Source organism: Hevea brasiliensis, chromosome 13, assembly GCF_030052815.1.
Source record: "Hevea brasiliensis isolate MT/VB/25A 57/8 chromosome 13, ASM3005281v1, whole genome shotgun sequence".
NCBI lineage: Eukaryota > Viridiplantae > Streptophyta > Magnoliopsida > Malpighiales > Euphorbiaceae > Hevea > Hevea brasiliensis.
This window is the reverse complement of record NC_079505.1, coordinates 81,652,040-81,675,007: the sequence shown is the minus strand read 5'-3', so window position 1 is coordinate 81,675,007 and position 22,968 is coordinate 81,652,040. Positions and strand designations below refer to the sequence as shown.

At 32.6% G+C, this 22,968-nt stretch overlaps 2 protein-coding genes across 3 annotated transcripts; both read right to left on the bottom strand.

The window, feature by feature from the left end:
* Nucleotides 1-868: 868 nt before the first annotated feature.
* Nucleotides 869-3,701, bottom strand: LOC110654360 (serine/threonine-protein kinase AtPK2/AtPK19). Its single transcript, XM_021810319.2, has 6 exons — nt 2,847-3,701; nt 2,259-2,341; nt 2,054-2,174; nt 1,749-1,922; nt 1,442-1,549; nt 869-1,330 (listed from the first exon to the last, which is right to left on the bottom strand). The coding sequence occupies exons 1-6, from the start codon at nt 3,447-3,449 to the stop codon at nt 1,046-1,048; spliced, it is 1,374 nt and encodes a 457-aa protein (XP_021666011.2). The 5' UTR covers nt 3,450-3,701; the 3' UTR covers nt 869-1,045.
* A 2,025-nt stretch (nt 3,702-5,726) lies between these two features.
* LOC110654358 (transportin MOS14) lies at nt 5,727-22,026 on the bottom strand. 2 transcript variants are annotated; one of them, XM_058132488.1, is made up of 28 exons: nt 21,671-22,026; nt 20,430-20,507; nt 20,134-20,196; nt 19,078-19,125; nt 18,843-18,989; nt 18,246-18,377; nt 17,956-18,075; nt 17,308-17,348; nt 16,456-16,547; nt 14,955-15,082; nt 14,501-14,576; nt 14,214-14,334; nt 14,035-14,134; nt 12,432-12,513; nt 12,075-12,157; nt 11,336-11,452; nt 10,952-11,003; nt 10,583-10,738; nt 9,431-9,554; nt 9,240-9,321; nt 9,069-9,157; nt 8,921-8,995; nt 8,772-8,826; nt 8,373-8,492; nt 8,196-8,288; nt 7,957-8,102; nt 6,418-6,595; nt 5,727-6,307 (listed from the first exon to the last, which is right to left on the bottom strand). In XM_058132488.1, the coding sequence occupies exons 1-28, from the start codon at nt 21,791-21,793 to the stop codon at nt 6,029-6,031; spliced, it is 3,000 nt and encodes a 999-aa protein (XP_057988471.1). In that variant the 5' UTR covers nt 21,794-22,026; the 3' UTR covers nt 5,727-6,028. The 2 variants fall into 2 exon arrangements, with proteins under 2 accessions (XP_057988471.1, XP_057988472.1); XM_058132489.1 differs by lacking the exon at nt 17,956-18,075.
* Nucleotides 22,027-22,968: the final 942 nt, after the last annotated feature.

Here is a 22,968-nt window from a genome sequence, read left to right as displayed (position 1 = left end):
CAGTTTGTATCAGCTCTATTTTTAGAGCTGTTTCTCATCAGCTGATAGCTGATCTGATTTTATTTTTTATTTTGACCATATTATCCTTTTTTATTTAACTTGAAAATTAATATTATTAATATTTTTATTTTTTTATTTATAATTTTAACATTTTAATTAACGTATTTCAATTTTATTAAAATATTTTTTATTAATAACATAAAATATAAAATATTTATTTATATCCAAAAACTTAAAATTAATTATAAATTTTTCTATTAACAATAATAATTATTTCCAAGAGAGGTCTTATGGAATGCGTTAGAACAAAAGAGGGTATCTATTAGGTACATACAAGTATTGTAATAATTATTTTATTATTTTATCTATATTTTTAAAATTATTTAATTATCTTAAAAAAATAATTATTTTCTTATTTCAATAATAAAATAAATGATATAATATAAAAGATTAATAATTATATATTTATTTAAATAATATAATATATTAATTTAATAATTATATATTTAATTTAATAATAAAATAAATAATATAATGTAATAAATTTATAATTTTATATTTATTTAAATAATAAAATAAATTATATGATATATACCCTTATTAGTCATTTCACATATTAACAGGAATAGCTAAATATAATTTTACCAAACACTTAATATAAAACAGCTATTATCAGCTATCAGTTAACAGTAACAGTATAGCTGTATTCAACAGTTAATCCAAACAGGCCCTTAGACTCATATCTGCTTATCCTACAATATTTGAAGTCCACAAAGTTTTCTCTAATTATAGCATTTTGAGTTGCACAGAAAAATGGGGGAAAGAAAAAAGGCACAAACTTTTCACCTCCCACTTAACCAAAAAAAAGTTAAACCAAGCAATCAACAAGCAGCTTTAATCTTTTATTCAAGAACAATGTACAACGCATGTGTAATATCAGCATGCACTTATTATTTTTCATTTTCTTCTTTTTTCTTGAGGGAAAAAGTTTATGAGAGACAAGACTTACAAAACATGGACAGGCTGCCTTCACAATACCCTTAATTCATGCAGATGAAAGCCAAGGGTTTGGCGCAATGTACGTGTATCCTTGGAAATGTTCACCAGCTGTTGGTGTGGCAGCCGGTGAGTCATCAGGAGGCATTGTCGTCCAACACTTGTCAAAATTTGCTGTACAATCTTTTCCGCTCACATCTGGCTTGAACTTCGGCTGCGATTCCCTTGCCTCTAACTTCTTCCAGTTGATTGAACCAAACCATTTATGACTTTTGACCTCATCCCCTCCACCAGGACCACTGCCTAGCCTTCTTGATGGTTCCTTCTGCAGCAACTGCAAAATTAAAAAGAACTCTATCTTATTTGTGACTGTTTGAAAATGGAAGAAGGAAAGTAAAATGGAAGAAGGAAAGTAAAATGGATAAAGGCACATATTGATACTTACTCCTTTGAGCAAAGAGTGAGCTTCAGTGCTAAGGTATGGTGGAAGTTTTACTTTCTCTTTGATAATTCTCTCCTGAAGCTTCTTTCTATCTTTGTGTGTAAATGGAGGCTGTAGATATTTACATATATTAAGATCATTTTCAGAACCAATGTCAAAAACTCGGTACCCAAAATAGCACTCCTCACTTGGTATAAAACAGAAGGGATGGGAGTTGGCTAAAGCAAAACCCTCACCATGAACTCCTTGAAGAAAAAAGGAAAATGCCCTCTAACCAGACTTTATAGTCAACACTAATGCAATGTTTTACCTGCCCAGTTAGCATTTCATATAAGAGTATTCCAACACTCCACCAATCTGCATCTTTGTTGTGGCCTTTTGACAGTAAAATTTCTGGAGCCATGTATTCTGTGGTCCCACACAATGAATTCGATCTACTTGATTCATCAATTTCCTTTGCGAGTCCAAAATCAGTTAGCATAACCTGCAGGACAAATATATGTATATTAGGAACCAAGCCATTAATCAAATGTAAGTATCTAAAAATTGAAAAGTTTAATGTTATGAGTTTCATAAATATTGTTGCAAAATGGAATAAATGGGTAAGGATATTACGTGTCCATCACAATCCATAAGAATATTTTCAGGTTTAAGATCCCGGTGCACAATCCCGCACTTGTGAAGATGTGAAACAGCAGACGCTATCTCAGCAGTGTAAACCCTTGCCTGATCCTCACTGCTCAAGACAGACCAAAAGGCAAAACTAAAAAAAGGTTAATATGCATCGTGATAATAGTCTAAATATTAACACATATGATACCTGAAGATCCCCTGCCGATAAAGATGAAAGAAGAGATGACCACCATTTATAAAATCCAGGATCAAATAAAGCTTAGCCTTGGTCTGAAAAGTTAAGAAGACAGTCTAATTTTAAAAATAGAAGAGAACCACCCACAACATTAGGCATCGAAAATAGAGAACTATAAGCAACCTCAACACCCACAAGGAGACATAAGCAAAAATAAAGAAATGCGATAATTTTATCAAGCGGATCAAATAGGTCTTAATTGGAAACAAAGTTGTGTTAGAAAGGTCTAAACAACTTTTACAGACAACAATAATGTTCTATTGGAATGACATTAATGCTCATCAAAGTATAGCAACCTAAAAAGCTTTCTTCTTAATAAAGCAAGCTTTTAGATGAATTCAACTACAAGAAGATTTAATTCCGAAACACATTTCCATTGCTGGATTAGAGCCAAGCAAACACCATTTTCCTTACTTGGATCATCCACAGTCTGAAGCACATTTTACGCCACAAAACGTAAACTTGCAACAAAAGATAGATAGAAAGAGATAGAAAAAACCCACAAACAAATTGAAGAGAACAGGAGAGAGTAAGAAGAACCTGGAAAGAGTAACGAAGCTGAACAATAAAGGGATGCACGACTTTGGTGAGGATATCCCTCTCAGCCTTCATGTAATCGACATGATTCTTTTTGATAATAGTATCCTTTCTCATCACTTTCATTGCATAAATCCCATCCCCATCTCCACAATTACTCCTTTTGTATTTCACTTGAAACACCTTACCAAAGGCTCCCTGCCCAACAACTCTCAGGATCTCGAAATCACCAGGCCCAATCTTACTACCCACTTGCTCACTCTTCCCCTTCTTGTCATCCTCCTCAACAATAACCTCATTTTCATTTTCGAGATCCTCTTCTTGGATTTGAAAAGGGGAAGAAGAGGAGGGGGTGTAGCGAGGGGAGGGACCCACGAACGAATGGGAACGGTTCTGGATAACAAGTGGGTCCCTGATAAAAGCAGAGGAGGAAGAAGATGAGGCGGATGTTGAAGGAGATTGTGATTGGTTTGGGTGTGGGGTAAGCGGGCCAAATACTTCAGAGAAGTCGAAGTCAGAGGTAGGGTTGGGAGGCGTTATTGAGAGCTTTTTGAGGTTGCTGGATAATACAGAGTGAAGGTTTTTCTTCTGAGAATTGGAAACCATTTTCAATTCATACAGAGCAGAGAAATGAATAAAAAATAAAGAGAAAGAAGAGCCGGCCAAGAATTTTGGATCAAGGCGGGCTGTGAGAGCTGAGATTACATCGTTAAACCATTACCGAGGAAAAGAAAAGATAACGAAGGAAATTTTAAGCAGTTAAACCATTACCGGAGAAAAAGCAGAGAAGGCCGGTAGAGACGGGGAGAGAGATGTGTGTTCCAAAACTTGCCGAGAGTTCTTAATAATTAATTAGTACATTATTGAGGAGATTAACGAAGAAAGGAGTTTTGTCATAAAAGTAACGCGCCTTCAGTGCTGGTGGGTTCACTCGCCAATTCCAAAACTTGTTGAGAAGTGTAAGGAGGTGTTTGGTTCGTTGTTAAGTAAGTATATAGCTGAAAGGCATTTAAATAAATAAATTATAATATTTAATAAATTTTAAAATATAAAATTAATAATTGATTGTGGTTGATATGATTTTTATATATCAATTGTAATTTATATTATTTTTATTTTTAAAATTATTTCTCATCAGTTGATAATTGACTTAATTTTATTTTTTATTTTAATTATATTTTTTTATTTAATTTAAAAATTAATATTATTAATATTTTTAAATTTTTTATTTATAAATTTAATATTTTAATTAATAAATTTCAAATTTATTAAAATATTTTTTATTAATAACATAAAATATAAAATATTTATTTATATCTAAAAATTTAAAATTAATTATAAATTTTTTCTTTATCAATAATAATAATTACTTTATTATTTTATTTATATTTTTAAAGTCATTTAATTATTTTTTTAATTTAATTATTCTTTTATTTTAATAATAAAATAAATAATATAATATAATAAATTAATAATTATATATTTATTTTAATAATATAATAAATAATATAATATATTAATTTAATAATTATATATTTAATTTAATAATAAATTTATAATTTTATATTTATTTTAATAATAAAATAAATTATATAATATATACTTTTATTAGTCATTTTATATGTGAACAGTAACAGTTAAATATAATTTTATTAAATACTTAAAATAAATCAACTATCATTAATTATCAACTATCAGCTAAAAATAACAATTATCGGTTAACGATTATCAACTGTATCCGATAATTAAAATAAATAAATTTTTAATATAAATTAATTATTATTAATTATTAGTTAATCGGTATTAATTATATTTAATAGTTAATTTAAATATTATCTAAATAATTAAAAAATACTATCTAAATAATTAAAAAATACTATTAATTAGTGCACGACGGGGAGCAACAATGGACAAAGAAGTTTTGCCATAGAAGTAACGCGCCTTCAGTGCTAGTGGGCTCACTCGCCAGTCATGATGTCAACGGGCCTTCAGTGCTCGCAGATTCATATCGAACAGACATGAACCGGACCTATGCACTAAAAAATAGCCACTAAACTGTCTACATTGTTCTGATTAAAAAAAAAAAAAAAACTGTGCACATTGTTATTGAACTTTGAAAACTTAAAAAATTCATATTTAAAAAAAACATTTAAATAAAAAATTATTTTATTAAATTAGCATTTTATACTTAAAAAATATTAAATAATTTTATTTTATAAATAAAAATACTTATAATTGTCTAAATTATCATTGTATCTAATTAAAATAGAGAATAATGATAAAAAAAAGAGATAGATATATTAAAAATAATAATAAATAAGAGTAAAATGAAAAAAAATATTTGTTAATTTTTTAAGATAATAAATAAAATAAAATAATTTTTTTAAACATCACTTAAAATAAATGCAGATAACAATTATTTAAAATTATAGTAAAAATTTTATTACATTATTTTAAAATTTTTAAGAAAATTATTTTAAGTACTATTAAAATACTTACTATTTACCAATTTATGAAATAAAACATGTAAAATTTCATAATTTTAAATAATTAATAATTAAAATTTATTAATAAAATAAAATACATAATAGTGAAGGATATACTGCGGTCGCATTGACAAATATACCATCTTTATATAAGATATATTTATATAATTAACAAATATAACAAACTAGCTCGACAACCCTGAAGAGTAAGCTTAAACTAAACCCATGCTTTGAAGCGAAGAAAAAAAGAAAAGAACAAGGCCTAGCGAGTTTTTAGTAAGCCTACAAACAGCTCCAGTCATTTGCAGCCCTCGTGATGGACTACTAACCGAAAACCTCTATAAGATTCGAAAATATTGAGAAAACAATTCTCTAAAGAAAGATTAAGCAATACGTGTAGTGTTTGTAATCTTTTTTTTTTTTTTTAATTACATCTTTATAATGAAACTTCACCCCAAAAATTGAAGCCAGTGCGGTTCAAACCACTCGAGACATCCAACAACTCATCGATAAAGATACAACAATCACCCTTCGTTCTCTCCCAACCAATAGAAAAGATTCTCCTAAAAAATTGGAGAATGATTTAAATAATACACCATGAAAAATGAATGTAACAGCAAGTATACCTTCAAGTAACTCGCATGACTCGTGACTAACAGATGAACCCTAAGCAAGAATCCACGTTTGTATTGCTCTCCACTATGATACAGTAACCAAATTCAATTCATGCGGCCTCAATGCTCCTTGTACAATCTCTTGCACCGTCCGGTTTCGCCGACAAACATCAGAAAGCTCTTCAACAGGAACCATCAGTGAATTGATATCATTCCCAGATGCTGCATCTGACAATGCTTGAAAAAATCTAGCACGCTCCACTTCTGTGACAGCTGTCAGTGGAATTAGTGAAACACTCTCCTTGGCCCACTCCACTGCATTCGCTCCATAGGCACGAGTTAGTGCCAGTAAAGCATACATGACCTGGTGAAGATAAAGAGAAAAAAAAAAAAACAAAAAAAAAAAAAGCTTCCTTGAATCTCCTAACTTCATTATTGTAATTCAGCATGTAACGAGTTCAGTGTAAGAGCTACCGTTTCCAATCGAGAACTAGGGAGCGCTCCTGTTAATGATGCAACCAAAATTCTGGTAATGCTGGCACCTCGGGGAATAATAACACTATCTCTGATGGATAAGTACTGTTCCCCCCCACTAGACTTTGCAATATCAAAGATGTCAGACAAGAAGGTCAGTATGGACTTGGAAGCCTCCCTGCAAAATTAAACAGCAACATCAGAACATAATAAATATTTTAAACAAAATAGATGTTCTGCAATTTAAACTTTTGGTTGAAATTGTAAATAATTATTATATTACATAGATATTTTTCAAATATGTAGAAAATATATCCTACACATCAATGAACAACTATTAGATGGTCATGAAATAGTTATATCACGTTCTCATTTTATTCCATTCCTTAAAATAAATGAAGCATATAAATTTAGGGAAGCATGAATATTTCAATTCTGCTTGCACATCCATATAGAAGTACCAAATGTTTGAAATAATCCACATCTCTGTCAATAATATACCTAGATGCATTTAGGATATACCAAGGATCTCCTAATGGACAGAATTTTGATACTCTCAAGTAAATTTATAATCTCATTTTCAGTTCCCAATCTCAAACTCAAAGAATATAGTTTTGAGCAGATGAAAAATTAATGTCTACTGTCAAGGAATATAGAGATTAGGGGATAATTTTTATAGCCCGCCCCTCAACTTTGCCCCGTGTTTTACTTCTATCCTTTAACCTTAATTTGTTACTAAAAAAATCCCTAAACTTTAATTTTGATTCACAAAAAATCCATCTAACTTACAATAGTATATTTCTAGATTAAAAAATCCTTCTAACTTACATTGTGGCGTCTACAAATACAGTTTCAGCATTTCTGGTGAAGGCTAAATCTTTATTCTTTCCAGGAAGTAGATAGTTATGACAGCATTGATATTCTTTACGATAAACCCGAATGATTATTGAAATGGTCGATGTTTTTTAAGTGTGAAAGAAAAGAAGGTAAAAAGGTAATTTCATTATTTTTTTTAACCTGGAAATCTATTGTAGCAGATGAAAGGGATTTTTGTGAAACAAAATTAAAGTTCAAGGATTTTTAGTAACAAACTGAAGTAAACGGATGAAAGTGACACGGGGCAAAGTTCTGGGACATGCTATAAAAATTAGCCAGAAATTAGGTTGTTGATGTCTTTGCTCTTTAATTGGTTTTATTTTCTATCTTGAACCTACTTGATACTTTTAAATGTTTATGCATTCCAAAAAGTGGTAGAATATATGCACGCATCATGATTATTTTTTCATGTGATATATAGTAAAAATATGCTTATTTATCATAACCACACCCTATCGTATTCAAACTTTTCGAAAAAACAATCATGCTACGTTTAATAGGCCGCAATGCAATGTAATGCCAAAGAATGTCTATTAACTGCACCTCCATCCATGCTTTCGAGAATGTCTTGAACTGGTTAACTTTCAAAGAATATGTCTATTAACTACTGAAATTCAAAGATTGAAAATTAATGTGAACATAAAAAATGAAAATAAATAATACCTGTGCTGTACAGTGATACCAATCATAGAGCAATCTACTAACATCGGAAATACAGTAGATGGAATAAATAGTTGAGGACAATAACGAATGCATCTTGATGCCAATAAAAAACAATCATCTGCTATGTCTGGTCTGGCAGTGAAGTCCTGAATATGATTAAATATAAGTGATTGAATGGCATGAGAAGTAACAGAAATCCAAACAATAAAACATAAATGCATTGCTTGCGGAACTCAGACCTTGATATTTGTGAGAAGACATATTGTACGCTTGAAAAGAGCTTCAATCAAAATTTTCAAGTAATATGCACAAGACAGGTCAGAACCAAATATCTGCAGATCCAACAAAATAAGAGTTCAATTTTGAAATTAAACAATAAATTTAAAAATTGCTCATATCTAGGAAGAAAGATGTACCTTTATAACTTCACTAGAGAGATAAAGGAAGCAAGGCTGATGGTGCTGTTGATACAGGGCTTGGATCTCTTCTAGCATTGCTCCAATGGTGATTCCCATGAACCTCCCAGAAGTTCTCACCTAAAGAAAACTCAAGCGTATTAGCATCTGGAACTAATACTGATTACTTAAAAACAAGTTAACCGACAAAATATTAAATAGCAAGTTGCCCACAAAATCTTATAACAAAAAACCATTCAAGTTTGTCTGAAAGAGGCCTGGACATTGGTCAACTAAATGAGACTATTTTTCAGATGGCCAGAAACAAACGCTTGAGCACACTTATGACTATGATTGTTTGACTGTTAGGTTGAATAAAATTTGCCCTGGCTTTCAAAAGGCACAGCTTTTCAAACTCACAGCATATTTACAAGCTCGACAAAGAGACTCCATTGTCCGCATGTCCCAAGCACGACTACAGCAGAAAAACACAGATCAGTAAAAAGTGGAAAACCCAGGAATATTCACATAGTAACAAACCTATTCTAGAATAGTCTGCACAAACTTACAGGTCAAAGATTGCTTTAAAGAGCGGCCATAGCCTTTGAATTGCATCTGCCACAGCTTCTGGGTGATTTACATATCTGTATTGGGTTTTAGTTATAAACTGAGAATACCAATATAGGTACAGCTTAAACAGAAGGATGTCAGACAAACCTAAAGATGTAAGCAAGTCGATCAATATGAACGGTTAACTCACGAGCAGGCCTCTTCTCCAATATTTCTGGACCTTGATTGATAACTCCCTGGTTTTTCACATTATCAGCTCTGGTGGCATCATCAACAATCAAACAATGAATAAATAAATCCACTAGTAATAAACCTCACCTGTAGAGAAGTAACAACAGGCAAGCATAGTTTCTCCAAAGCCTGCTTAGCCTGGTCTGGAGGAAGTTCTGTAATGACCATGCTGCAAAATAAATTTACAACACACATCCAAATCAAGTGCTCTATACAAAATTAATCTCATCATATAATGTAAAAAAGCGTTTCCCAAAGTCATAAGGTAAACTAGATACCTTAAGGCTTCAACCACATGCAAAGAATCATCAGCAGAAATTCTAAAACTACCTTCCCCGATTACTGCCCTATGGTATACGGGGAAGAGATCATCAAAATATCCACAAAGCTTTCTCCGGCAATCTACAATCAACATAAAGCAAATTAATCCACACTTAGAAGATTTTGAAAAACTAGCATTGCACCATAGAATTCAGTCAATATGGGATGGCAGGGAAAGTAGAACATCAAAAATACCATACTGAAAATAACTAGCTTTGATGTATAAATCATTTAAAGGAAGGGTATCAAATCCACCAGTAATAAATTGAAGGAAAAAAAATCATATGGAAGAAAAATAAGAATCATGAACAGCTTTGGAGGAAATAATGCATCTGTTGACACTTTTATCTTCATCTTAGTAGTCTTCTAGATTCATTCAACTGTTGATTCTGAATGTTGTAGATTGTTTTGACCATGTTCAGATTCTATCAGTTTCTTCTTGACATTGGAACTGTAGAACCAATAGAACAAGCTAATTGATGCAGAATCAATAGTAGAAATGGGGAACAGAGGGTGAGAAACAAATTCTCAAAGTACAGAGAACCACATTCTCAATTTTATTAGCTCAAAGCAATGGTCAATCATAGCAAAATCTACTAACATGAGTAGAGAACCTAGGCCTATATATAGAGTATTTGTAATCCAACTAACATTAGGATTAGTGCAACACTAATTAGGAATCACAAATCACACAAAATCCTAAATAAAATAAAACTCTACTTCCTGTATTTATTCCTAAAATAAGTGGTCCTAAAATCCCTAGTATTTCCTACATCACAAACTTTGTGGTTATCAATTGATTCCAAGCACAAGATGCATATTCACATCCTTTAACAAACACAAAATGAATAAACCCCCATACATTTAAATGGGATTGCACCCAAAGCATCCCACTAGCGACGACATGTGTTAATAGCTGCGGGATCAAAATCAAGGGTTATCCTGAGACAACAACAGTTCATATGTTCAACTACAGCAAAGAATAGTTGAAGTTTACAGGTTTCTTAAAAATCTAAGCATATAAATACTAAATTCCAAGATTCAGTTTCTATCACTGCAAAAGAAAAATAAAGGAACTGCATATAATTACTCAACCAAGAACTAAGTACCATTGCAGATGTGTCTGAATGCCACAGCTGCAGCAGCTGCAGAATCTTCCGAGGTCCCCATGCCATCCATGAGAATTTTCATGACTGAAGATAATAAAGGCAATCCATCCGATGCAGCATCAAGCCACTTTGAATATGCTCCAATTGTTAAGCAAACTGAAAATGATGACATAAATATAAAGCCCAGTTTTCACATCAAGAGGCATCGCACTGAGGCAGGTCTGAAGTTTTGGGACTTGAAACACATATACCACCGTTTTGAGTAGAGATGGTAGTTCACAATCTCTGCTTCACGGTGACATTCATGATCCTTTTTAAGGAAAGTGCAAGTATAAGCTTAAAGAAAATCTACAATAAAAGATAAATCACCTGTCTGAAGCAGTTGGGGCTGATGTGGAAGCTCTAGCAGCAAAGACATAACCTGGTAAACCAACCAACAAAAAGTTATTTCAAATAATTTTGAACCCAAATAATCTCAAGCAATTAAATAATTTACAGATCACAAAGTGTTCAATCAATAATATGGACAAATAAGGAGTCAATTTTGTCATAAAATCAAAGGACTCAGGTCCCTTTCTCTCATATGGTAACAATAAAATTCATATATGAGCAAAAAATTGCCCACAAAGATTAATCAAATCCACAACATGAAACAACATCTGTAAAATGCCGACAACCTCTACATTATCACCTTTGAAAATAACAAAAGATAATGGTGTCCAGAGAGGAACTTTTGACAAAAAGCTTTTATACCTTAGGCATTACTTCAGCTTCAACAACTGAAACATAATTTGATATAGCCTTGATGCAAAATAAAGCAGCTTCTGCTAGACGCCACTCACTATGTCCATTTCCCCAGCAAGCTTGAGCCTTGGATGGTACAAAACAATTTCTCATAATTATAATGTACAAGTAATAACTACTATATATATATATATAAAGAGTCTGGTTCACTAGCATGTGACCACTTCTTAAAAACATGGTAGTCTACCAAAGCAACAAGATCTCTGTGAATGGTGCTCCAGAATTTGTATACATATTTACAAGAAAATGAGCACGGTTATTGAGATAAGCAAATTTTGTATGCTAATGCAGTGTTACTGAAAGAAATTGTAGCAAGATAGCTTTCTACACATTGTTTCTGCTTAAGCTAAAGCTATTTCTGCATCCAATAGCAACTCTACACTACATAATGAAAGGATGATCCTCACTCAATATGAAGCAATATCCAATACACTAAAACCCACCAAAACTTCACGTTTTAAAAAAGAAAGCACTTGGCCATAAAGGCCAAGAGTAATAATTCTAGAACTGTGACTAGACAACTCTTGTATTAAACAAATTTCCAAAAGAAAAACTACTAGATAGTTCTAGAGCAGATTAACCCAATTCCTGGAGCAAAATTGCAACTCAAGAAATTTTATCCAAATGATGCCGAAGCCACAATAAAGGCAACTTGAGTTAGTTATGTTGACCATACTTTAATACGCACCTCAGCAAGTTTCACATAAAGAATTTTCAAAGTTGCATCACCACCTAAAACTGATGCTGCATCAATTAACACGTCCGCAACAGCTAGCAACATCACAGAAACAATTAGTCCTGAAGAAGTTCTAGCTAGACATGAGGTCTCATCAAGTTGAAAATATATATATATGAAGGCAGAAGATTATCTTCACTACTGATATAACAACAAAATAGAATGATTGAGCAATCAGACACTAAAAGCCTTGGCAACACAAGGCACAAGCAAGAAGGAAAAACACTACCAGGTTCACTAAGTAATGTGTATGAAGAGCAAATTCAGTAACAGTATCTGTTTCAACTAAATTGAGAGATCTATACTCACCATATCTAGTCTGTTTAAAATCCTTGAGGTCTTCAATTGAAAGATTTTGATAATCTTGGGGATACTGAACTCGAAAGCTAACCTGTGATGAAATATCATTGCTCTTCAATTTTCTTTACAAAGAACATTAAACATGTTGAAAAGGAAAGTCATTATTTATTTATATGCAACTTTTATAGTTAAATATGCACTAATTTTTAACCCATTTATACATAATATATGCTTGAGATGAAAAAAAATGCCAATAAATATCCCATTGCTTACAAGGATATATTCATCAGCAAAAATAAATGGTACCATGGTAGTAACCATAAATCAATACAGCACCAAAACACAGTTATTGTGCAAATTTATGGAAATTGATCCTATTGGAAATGCACTTAAGCATGGAAATAAAACAAAAGCCTCTTTCATGGAAAAAAAATGATGCAACCCATTGTTCTCAAAAGTAAATGAAAAGAATAATAAAAAACCAGAATTCATTATTCAACTGCCACAGCTCACCACTTGTACAAAAGCAAAACCTGTAATTTAATAATTTCAAATGATGTCCATCACTTTAATCTAATCTAGCCCACATATATTTAGCTTTTATTTTGCTTGATGAATAGTTGAAATTGATTTCCATATTTGGTAGTTTGATTTGGTGGGTCAGGGTGTATACACCAAGACAAAGGGATTTTTAAAGTAAAATGAAAAGTTTGCACCCACCTCTTTAATCTTAGCTGAGAGTATTCCTCATTCTCAAGACCCCCTTTCAACTCTCACCACGTAATACATAAAAGGCCTAATCTCAGACACTCTCAGACATTGTCCTAAGAGGCTAAACAGCACTCTCAGCCCACTAAAGAGCCCATCCATTTCACTGGGCACTTGCACTCATGTATTAAGTGTTTGCTCATCACTTACGCTAGCAAGTATGATCTCTTCTCATTACAGTCACCTCCAGGTTAACTGCTGCAGCATCAAAGATATGGCAATAGTATTAAAGAAAACAATTTCCATATAAGCCAATTATAATCCCCATCACAAATGCAAGCACCTCTCTTCATCACATTAAACAATAGGGCCAGGACATTCTATGCACTTCTTAATATGTCAATCTCACCAAACAAATGTAAAGAAAGAGAGAAAATGTCAACAGAATAATATTGGGTTGCATTTGGATAGGTAGGCATTTGAAATGAAGAATTTTGAAAATATTTGTTGGTTGTAGCATTTAGGTAGATTCATTGATTGGAGACTAAATTCAAGCATGTGGATTTTAATTTTTACGAGTATGAATTTGAAATAACTATTAAAAAGTGTAATTTCAAAGCACTCTCTAACATTTGGTTTAACCATTTTTTTTTATATCTTCTAAATAAATCTTAGATTTCAGATATCTCATCCAAATAGGTCCATAGTTTCATCTAATCTGGGAAAAGTGTCATCAATTTTTAAGCCATTCGAAGTTGTTTAATTGTTGATATTGCAAATCTTAGTTTTTGCTTACAAAACTCAACCTTCATCCATATCTGGTTGGGGATGGGCATATGTTCGTTCCTCCATTCTACTTGGTTTAGGGCAAATTTGAAATTCTTGTCCAAATAAAAAAACTCACCAGGGACACAAGTGACTCATAGGCTGACCGAAAAACTAGCAGCCTCCTCCTCCTCTCAGCTTCAATGGACACTTCATCACCAAATGAAATATATGAATCCCTGGTAGATTATAATCATCATGTTCAAACTTTCTTTAGAAAACAACCAGCAAACCCAGCAAAGCTCCAGATGGATTCACCTCTTAATCAAGATAACTTGAAGACTGTGCCAAAAATTAAATGTCATGGAAGCAATGTCATATTCTGGATGCGAAGCAACTTCCAATAATGCATTTACTATCATCATTGATTCATCAGATCCTGGAAGGGGGAAAAGTAATAATAACATTCAACTGACAATGAGACAAATCAGAGTAGAAAACTGGGATTATTATTTGAGTACTAGAGTCACTTTAAAGGCACATAAGAAGAGGGAGTCGAGGGGTGCTCTAAATAATAGGTGTCAATAGATGGTAAAAATATACACCAGTTGCGATCAGCTCAACATATGAGTCACCCATGTCAGCAAATAATCGAGCAATGGCTTTCACATCTTCTTCATCCTAAAAGAAACACCAAAAGAAAATTATATTTTTCAATTTATAACAGTGTATCACAATGAATCTACATAGAACAAGAATATAATCTATTAAAAGAACCATACAAATTAATAAAATAGAATACACATAAAAGAGAGAGAAAAAATCTTTACATGATAGCACAACTAAAAAACCTCACATCACGCTCATTTTTCCTTATTTTTGGTGCCATACACAAAAAGATAATAAATTCAAATAGACCAAATCACCACCTTATCACAAGAGCATTGTATTAAAAGATGCTTTGATATTTCTATTATGTCACTACAATTATTCATGGGGCCAAATAGTGGCCCACTTAAATCAAGCGACAAGCATTCAAAAATTGTACAGGTGCTGTACCATTGATGGATCCCGAAGTTGCTCCTTAAGACTCATAACTTGAGGCACAAGTACTTGAATTAAAGGCATCTGAACAGGAATACCACCAGAGTTTCCTGATGTTGTGTAGTGTATCAATTCTGAAACAACTGCAAACCTCAGGAAAAATTTTCATCAGTTATTAGAGCCGAGCCCGGGACTTGAAGCATAAATAAGTTCAGTCATTCACATCTGTGCTAAGATATTATCCACAAAAAAAAAAAAATTGAAAATGTAGAAAAGAAGCATAATAGACCCAAGAAGACTAGAATGAAACAGCATCGCTCCTAAATTACCTGAAAAAATTATTTGAAAAAAAGGAAATGGTTCCAAATTAAATCATCCTGCTTTAAAATGGGGAGAACAGTGGGTTGGGATGGGAAGATAAAGACATAAGCTTTAATTCGAAGAAATATACAGACAAATCCCAAACAGCAAACAAACTACAGTGAGGAACAACTTCAAAGTAATTGAATCTGGAGACAAATGTTATGCTTGAATTTTTGCATGATACTTGGAATTTCTTTGTACTTGGTCATTTCTTTGTTTGTGCTATTTCCAAATTCAACCACAAACTTCCGCATTTGCAGTTTTGCACAACATTTTAAGTTTTTAACCTATCACTTTAATCATACTCAACTTAACTAACCCTTCATCATAAACCAATTGCGGTCAGATAACGGATTTGTTTCCTACATTCTACTTGGTTTAGGGCTAAATCTTCAAAAAGATCTAAGACTACTAAGTTCTTTCTCCTAGTTCCCTCCATATCTTTAGATCTGCCCCTCCCTTTTTTGTCTCCTACCACTTCATTGTGCCCAGCCTTCACACATTAGTTATAGAAATCTACAATTTTTTGGTTATGCACTAGTCATAATGAATATAAATCATAGATTCAATATCTTGATGCATTTATGCTCATTAGTTAGTTGAATTGTTTTAATTTTAGTAAACACCTTCAATATCAGTTTAACACATTTGGCAAATAATACAAAAAGTTATGTGCACTAACAACCCACGACCAATTCATAATGGCTGAGACAGTCCCATTTCCACGACTACAATTTAAATCCAATGGCCAGCCCCTTCCTTCCTCATCTCCTATCAATTTAATAATAATGTTTCAATTTGGCAAGCTCTTATTGTTTCAAGATAATTGTAAAAGCCCCTCTTGAGCTCCTAGAAAATGTGATTCCTTATGTTACCATGCCCAACCAAAATTTGAGATAGAGCATCAGGAAGCAGAATGAGGATGATATTTTATCGCCCATTCACACCATCTCAACCTTGATACCTGCATTGAGGTCTAAATCTTAAATCTCATTGGTACAACTCCAAATAACAAACTGAAATAATCACATGCAAAAGATGTTATTACAAGTCAAACAAGCTAATAACATTCCTATTCATGGAATTTGGAAAAAATAACATTTAAAAAGCAGCAAACATGTTTTAAACACTTAGTTTGTTTCAAATGTAATACCATTTACAGCTGCCTCTGAAAGTAGCTCAGAATTCAAGCTTGAGAGAGCTGTAAGAACTAATGGGTGAGAAGCAAGCACAGATCCAGGGATCCTGAAACCAACAAAAGTCAAATGAATATCGCAGAATTTCTAGTGTATCCTTTACTTCCTCTAAGTGGAGCACATTAGAAAAGGTCAATCAAGCTGCTAATAATATCAAGGCAAAAGGCCGACACAGGACTATGGTATCAGAAGCTACAAGCTTTACCAAGCAATTACCACTCCCTAATTAGCTGCCACTGGAACTCTTCATGTACTTACTCAAAACAACAACACTATAAACAACTGCATTATGTATTGGAGTTTCAAGAAAGCCACAAGTTTTCACAATCCAGAAACCAACCCTAAAATAAATAAATAAACAAACACCTTAAAAAAAAAAAGAAAGGAATGAAGGGAACCAAATGCTAAGTCAAAAGTGTAAACTAATATAAGTGGTAAAAATAGATCATTAAATTGCAGCTACTTCCATGCTTAATCTCAACTAACAGCAATCTAGCCTATTGTGAAATTTTTTTTTTTCTTTTGAAGAACCAGCCAAAAAGTTCTCTCTTTAATTTAATGATAAGTAAATGACACTTTATCAGGTAGAAAATTCTCAACTATCAAAAAGTTCCACATAATTAACTACTAGATCCAAATCTTAACAGAATTTTCTAACATTATTCTCTCTAACCAGGCACCTGTTTTATTTAATCAGGTGCCACCAATCAAACTTCAACATATAATGTCCAAATTCTCCAAAATCAATACTATAAATATATTCTAAAATATATCTCAGCCAGATATAATAAACAGAAAGCAACTCATACCCATGCCTTAGTCGGAGCCAAGAAGCAAATGCCTCAAGAACCTGAGAGAAGAAATACCAAATGATCAAAGCCCCATTAATCAACGCACACATGTTAAATGTCTATAACATCAACTTAAAATTTTGAGAATTACTCAGGAAACAAGCACATGTAACGTAATTATTTTTCCCCCGCTTCTCATTGTTCTTTTAGAAAATTGTCTACTTGTGACAAGAGGAAAGCATAACAATGAGATATATTGATGATAAGTAATGTCCACAAATAATTGAAAAACACATTTAAATAGCTCAGGCATGTTACAAAGCCATCACTAGCAACTCTTGTCGAAAGTGCTCTGCAAGAAATAATTGAAAATGCGCTCAAAAAGAAAATGTTCACAATTCCATGGCTCATGAGTTATGACAGTTTATCATAAAGTTCCCAATATCAAAAATCTCACTAACTACATTATTCCGACATGAACAACCAAATAGATCAATAATGATCAAGCCATGCCCATTATATGCATCAATAGAGCTTGCTATTAGGGTCCAGACCTTTTTTTTTTAAAATTTCCATGCAATGAAGAACTTTATCGATAATAAAAAAAACATTTCCCAATAATATTATGACAAGTTTCAGTCAACAATTATGAGAAAAATATTTCACCATCTTCAATTTTTCTGTCAACAGCCCTTGGATTGGCATTTTGACATCACTCACCACCAGACCAAAAATACTTGATTGATAAGTGGTGCAACTGAAGCTATGTCTGTATAAGAAGTCCACCTATATATTCAAAAATTAATTTCACAACTTGTTTTCCATCATGTAATACCATCTTACAACTTTTTGTAAACATGCTATCAAATGAGATACAGAATAAATGCAATTTTGCATATAATACTCATAAAATGCTTACTAGAAGTACAATACTGCAGCATAAGATCATTACCCACCTGCTCCTTAAGTTCATTAATTTTCAAGCAAGCTGTCAAAATATTAAGAGCCAACTCCATTTGAGAAGTCAACTCCTTTTCAAATTGGCGGCGCCTTTCTGGACGAGCAGCTATCTTATAGTTGAATACTTCCTGATGTGAAGGCACAAACACTTAGCAAGACAATTAAGAAGTACTACAAATAAACTACCGACTAAAATCCTTTTTCTTACGAAATAAGTGTGCCTTTGGAGGGAAATATAAACATGTACAATTGTACACAGGAGAAATATTTCCTTTAGTCCCACTCTCCATTTTTTCAGTTAACATGGAAGGTTTGTTGTTATTCTACACATCTTTTTTAACCTTTTAGGGTTAACAGAAATTCTTTCTGACCTGTTTATTTAGCAAATCAATATATGAATGCACAGATGATGACAAAAATTGTTATCGTCCTTTAATTGAAGCTAGAATTGCAGGCATCAACACATTTGTGATTAGATTTTTAGCCAAGCACGATTCTTTTTGCACCCAATAGCAGGATTTAGCTTTAACATGGACAACATTTCTGCAAATCTACTCATCAGTACTTGATTCACAATTCAAAAACTTATATACCTCAGGCAAAACTGTAAGTAGCTCCAAGAATCCTGGTATATATTCTGGATGAGAATTCATCTCATCCCTAAGCCAATTCACTATGCCACCATCACCCCAAACCTCTGCAGGAACTTGCACAGCCAATGCAGCAACTGCAATGCTAATCTACAATTCAACCAACTGAATATTATCATCTTGGGATCAAAATATTTCACTATAAATGTGCATTTGTGCAGGAACTATCTTATTATACCTGAGTCCTGACTTTAGGGGGGCCCCTATGAAATTTTTTCAGCAAAGTCTGCAATCAGATTCCATAGCCAACATGAGCAAACAGTTAAGCACTGTGTTTATGTGCATGTGCACCATACACAAAACAAACAGGACCATTCCTAATGAACCTATATGAGTAGATTGCTAATCACGCCAAACAGGAGTAAAAAATATGACAAAAAACTCTTCAAGGTAAAAATAAACGATGCAATATAAATCTTTTCTCTATGAAATTTCTTTCAAAGTGCCAGGCAGCCAGCAAGACAACAAAAAGTGCATGCCAATGGAACCAGATTTCCCTAAGCCAATCTACAGGAATCACAATCACTTCTTTCTCCTTGAAAAATGTAGTTTTTAAACATTCACTAACAGATAAATGTCATCAAAATGCGTTTAGTCTATTCACAAGTTTGGCTCTCTTAGATATTGAGTAATTTACTCAAGGATGTGGAGCATCTCTCATCACCATCCTTCTCACTTCCTCATGGGTATAAACAAGGCCCAAGGAGCACAACTAAAGTTTGCTGGAAATATAATGGTGCCAAAACACTCCCTCTAAAAAAAAACCAACTGGTTGGCCACTTCCATCATGAAACCACAATTAAAGAATCATCAAATTCAAAAGCACCAGAAAAATGAATATCAAAACACAAGCACCTCTACTAAATGTTCTTTCTTTCCAAGGACGCAAAAGCACAACTTAGAATATTGTGCAACATCCTACAAAGAATAACTAGATATGCCAAAGAATAAGTGCATAACATCTTTTAATTAAATCGAATCATCATAATTTGCATGCTATTCAAAAATGGATGAACAGATACATGGATCTAAAGAGGTTAATGAAACGCTATCAGTTTTCCTTCTAGCAAAACCAGTATTCACATTTTGTATTAACTATCACATCCAGTTTGAAAAGCTCATTAATTACATGGAAAGCATTTTATATACACATGGTGATGCTAGTTGTAATAGTACATGAGAGAATAAATCTGAGCTTCTTCAATTACCAAAAGCACACATAAACACCACTCACATTTAAGGAACTTCGTAATGGTCTAAAGGCTTCAGAAGGCAGTTCTTCAAAATCTCTTTGTACCTAAGGAAGCAAGACACAGATGAAAGCTTCAATGACTTAAACGTCAAATGACACACACAAACACTCAGAGAGAGAGAGAGAGAGAGAGAGAGAGAGAGAGAGAGAGAGAGAGAGAGAGAAGGGGGGGAAGGGGGTTGTGACTGTGTTAAAGAAGCAATTAGCAAGGCATTAAAAAACAGAAAGGTTCACAACTGTAAAATGAAATTTGCCAATTAATTGGAAAATAAAGTTACCTTGCTTCTAAGGGTTTGAGAACAAAAGATTAAGGTTTCCAGATTGCTAGTGGGATCATGAAGCAAATTATCAGCAACCTAAACAGAGAACAATTAATAAGTCCCTAGTGAAAGAATCAACAAAAATGAACCTCTCCTCTTTCTTTGTCATGAGATGGTGGGACCAAAAGTGAAGTGAAGAATAACAATATACAATGTCCAATTAAAACAGGCCAAATTGTAATAGCTTCCAAATACTCAAATAAAAGTTACTTATAGAATAATGAATGCGTAAGAACTATGGAGAAATTGTCATAGTGGAGAAAGAAAAACAAAACATTCCTATATTCCTTGAAACTTTCTCCAAGCCTTAAATCAGTCCAGAGTGACATTTAAGATGTGCTTTGTGCAACACACAAGGATTTCCACGTATTACAAAGAACTGAAAAATGTGCTAGATGCAGAGAATGAATAATAATTAAAATATTACAGTCATTTGTATATCATGTATGAAGTTCATAAATCAAATTTTAAAAAAAATCCCAAATCTAACAACTTCTAATAAATGCTCCCTGCAAAACATATGGGACAAGAATGTATAGGGCAAAGAGAGAGAGAACGGGGGAGAAAGAGAGTTGAGCTCCCTACAAAGTAGGAACAGAAATAAGCCCACAATTATAAATTTTGAACTTATGGCCAAAACCTGCACCACAGTTTGGTCCTCAGAAATTAACTAATTTTTGGTTCATGCATCATAGGTCATCACCAGTTCTCCCGTTCCCTTACGCACTTACAGAGAGTATATTCCTACCCAATTTTCAGCTCAAATGACAAATGCATAAATTATTTATATTTGTTTATTTTCCCTGTGTTGCACTTCAATACACCAATTTTGTTTTGATAGAAAAATTAGGAAACAACAACAGCAAAATGCTAGTCATGGAAGTAATCGAAACAGTTCTCAATGCAATGGCTACTGGATGCTATTCAAATTTCAAAATAAGCTCTAATCTATAACTCAAGCCCCCATGTTCCAACAAAAAAGAAATACACACAAATACAATGTATAAACATAGATATACAAAATAAATAAAAAAAAAACTCCAGTGAAATTCGATGCTAACACTCTCAAAATTCCCACAAAATTAAAAAATCGAACTTTCAAAGTTCTCCGAACAAATCCAAATTTGCGAAAACTATAATTACTCCACTAATTGACAAAAAATGCATTAAATTTTAGAGTCTCCAGAAGCGTAGAGTACCTGCCAGGCATCGATGGAGCGTTGAATGTCTTGTAGATATTCATCTGCTTTCGAACGAACCTCATCTTGCGGATGATGATACAGTGCGTTTAGGGCTTCTTTCACCGCATTTTGATGATCCATAGCTTCGATTAAAAAACCTAACAAAGCCGCACAGATAAATCGATGGATATAAATACAGATAGAGAAAGAAAGTGAAAGAGAGAGAAAAAGAGAGGGATGTGTTTGTTGATTTGTATTTTTTTTTTTTCCTTCTGCTTTTTTTTTTTAATATATTGGGGGTTTTGGCGCCCCCCTGCAATGAATGACGGATTTGGGATTGGGAGATTTTGGATTCAGGACAGGAGAGATTGCAGAGCCTACGAGAAGTTTTGGCCGTCTGATTTATTTATTTGGGCTTTTGAAACTTGGTCAATTATGGTCAACGAATGAAAAAATAGACACGTGGCACGTGATTTGTACTGATTGGAGGGGTTTAGTCGGGACCCACTGTACAGATTGTGAATGTGGAAGATTTGGCTGGATTGATACATCTGATCTTGTATCTTCAAGTGCTTTTTTTAAAGGAAAGGCAACGGGGTCGAGCGCTTCCCGTCTCCGCCTCGGAGAAATCTGGAGTCGGATTAGGGTTTTTCTACTGAAGAGCTGGGTGAAAATTTCTGTAGATTATTATACAATATAAAATTTATTTATTTGAAAGTAAAATATAAATTTTAAATATAATTTTACTAATATACTTTTTTCTAAAATTATAATTTTTAAATATATAAATATAAATAAATAAATAATTTTTTTAATAAAAATAACGATATATTATCAAATGATTTATAGAAATTTTAATAGGAAAAATATCATTTTATTCTTATCCTAGGCCTTGAAAATTGATCAAATCCAATTAGGTTCTAAAATTTTTGTCATCTTACTTTTCATAGCTAACACCTTATTTAGATCGATGCAGAATAATGAAGAAAAAAAAATAAGAGTAAAAAATAAAAAAAAAATTCAATGTGGATTTTATGAGTAACTTTCTTTTCGAATTAAGGTATAGTAAATAATAAATAAATAAAATTATATTTTTATCTTTATAATAATTTATTTTATTTGCATATAAAAAAGGACAAAATATATATTTTATTATTATTTAAATAGTTACTTTTCTTTTAAGGAAAGGTAAACAAATTCATTTCAAAAAAGATCCCAAACATAGTGTTTAATGAAAGGCAAAGGGAAAGTTTGATAAATTCATAATTTTTAATAATTTTTAGTAAATAAATTTTCATATAATATAATATAATTTA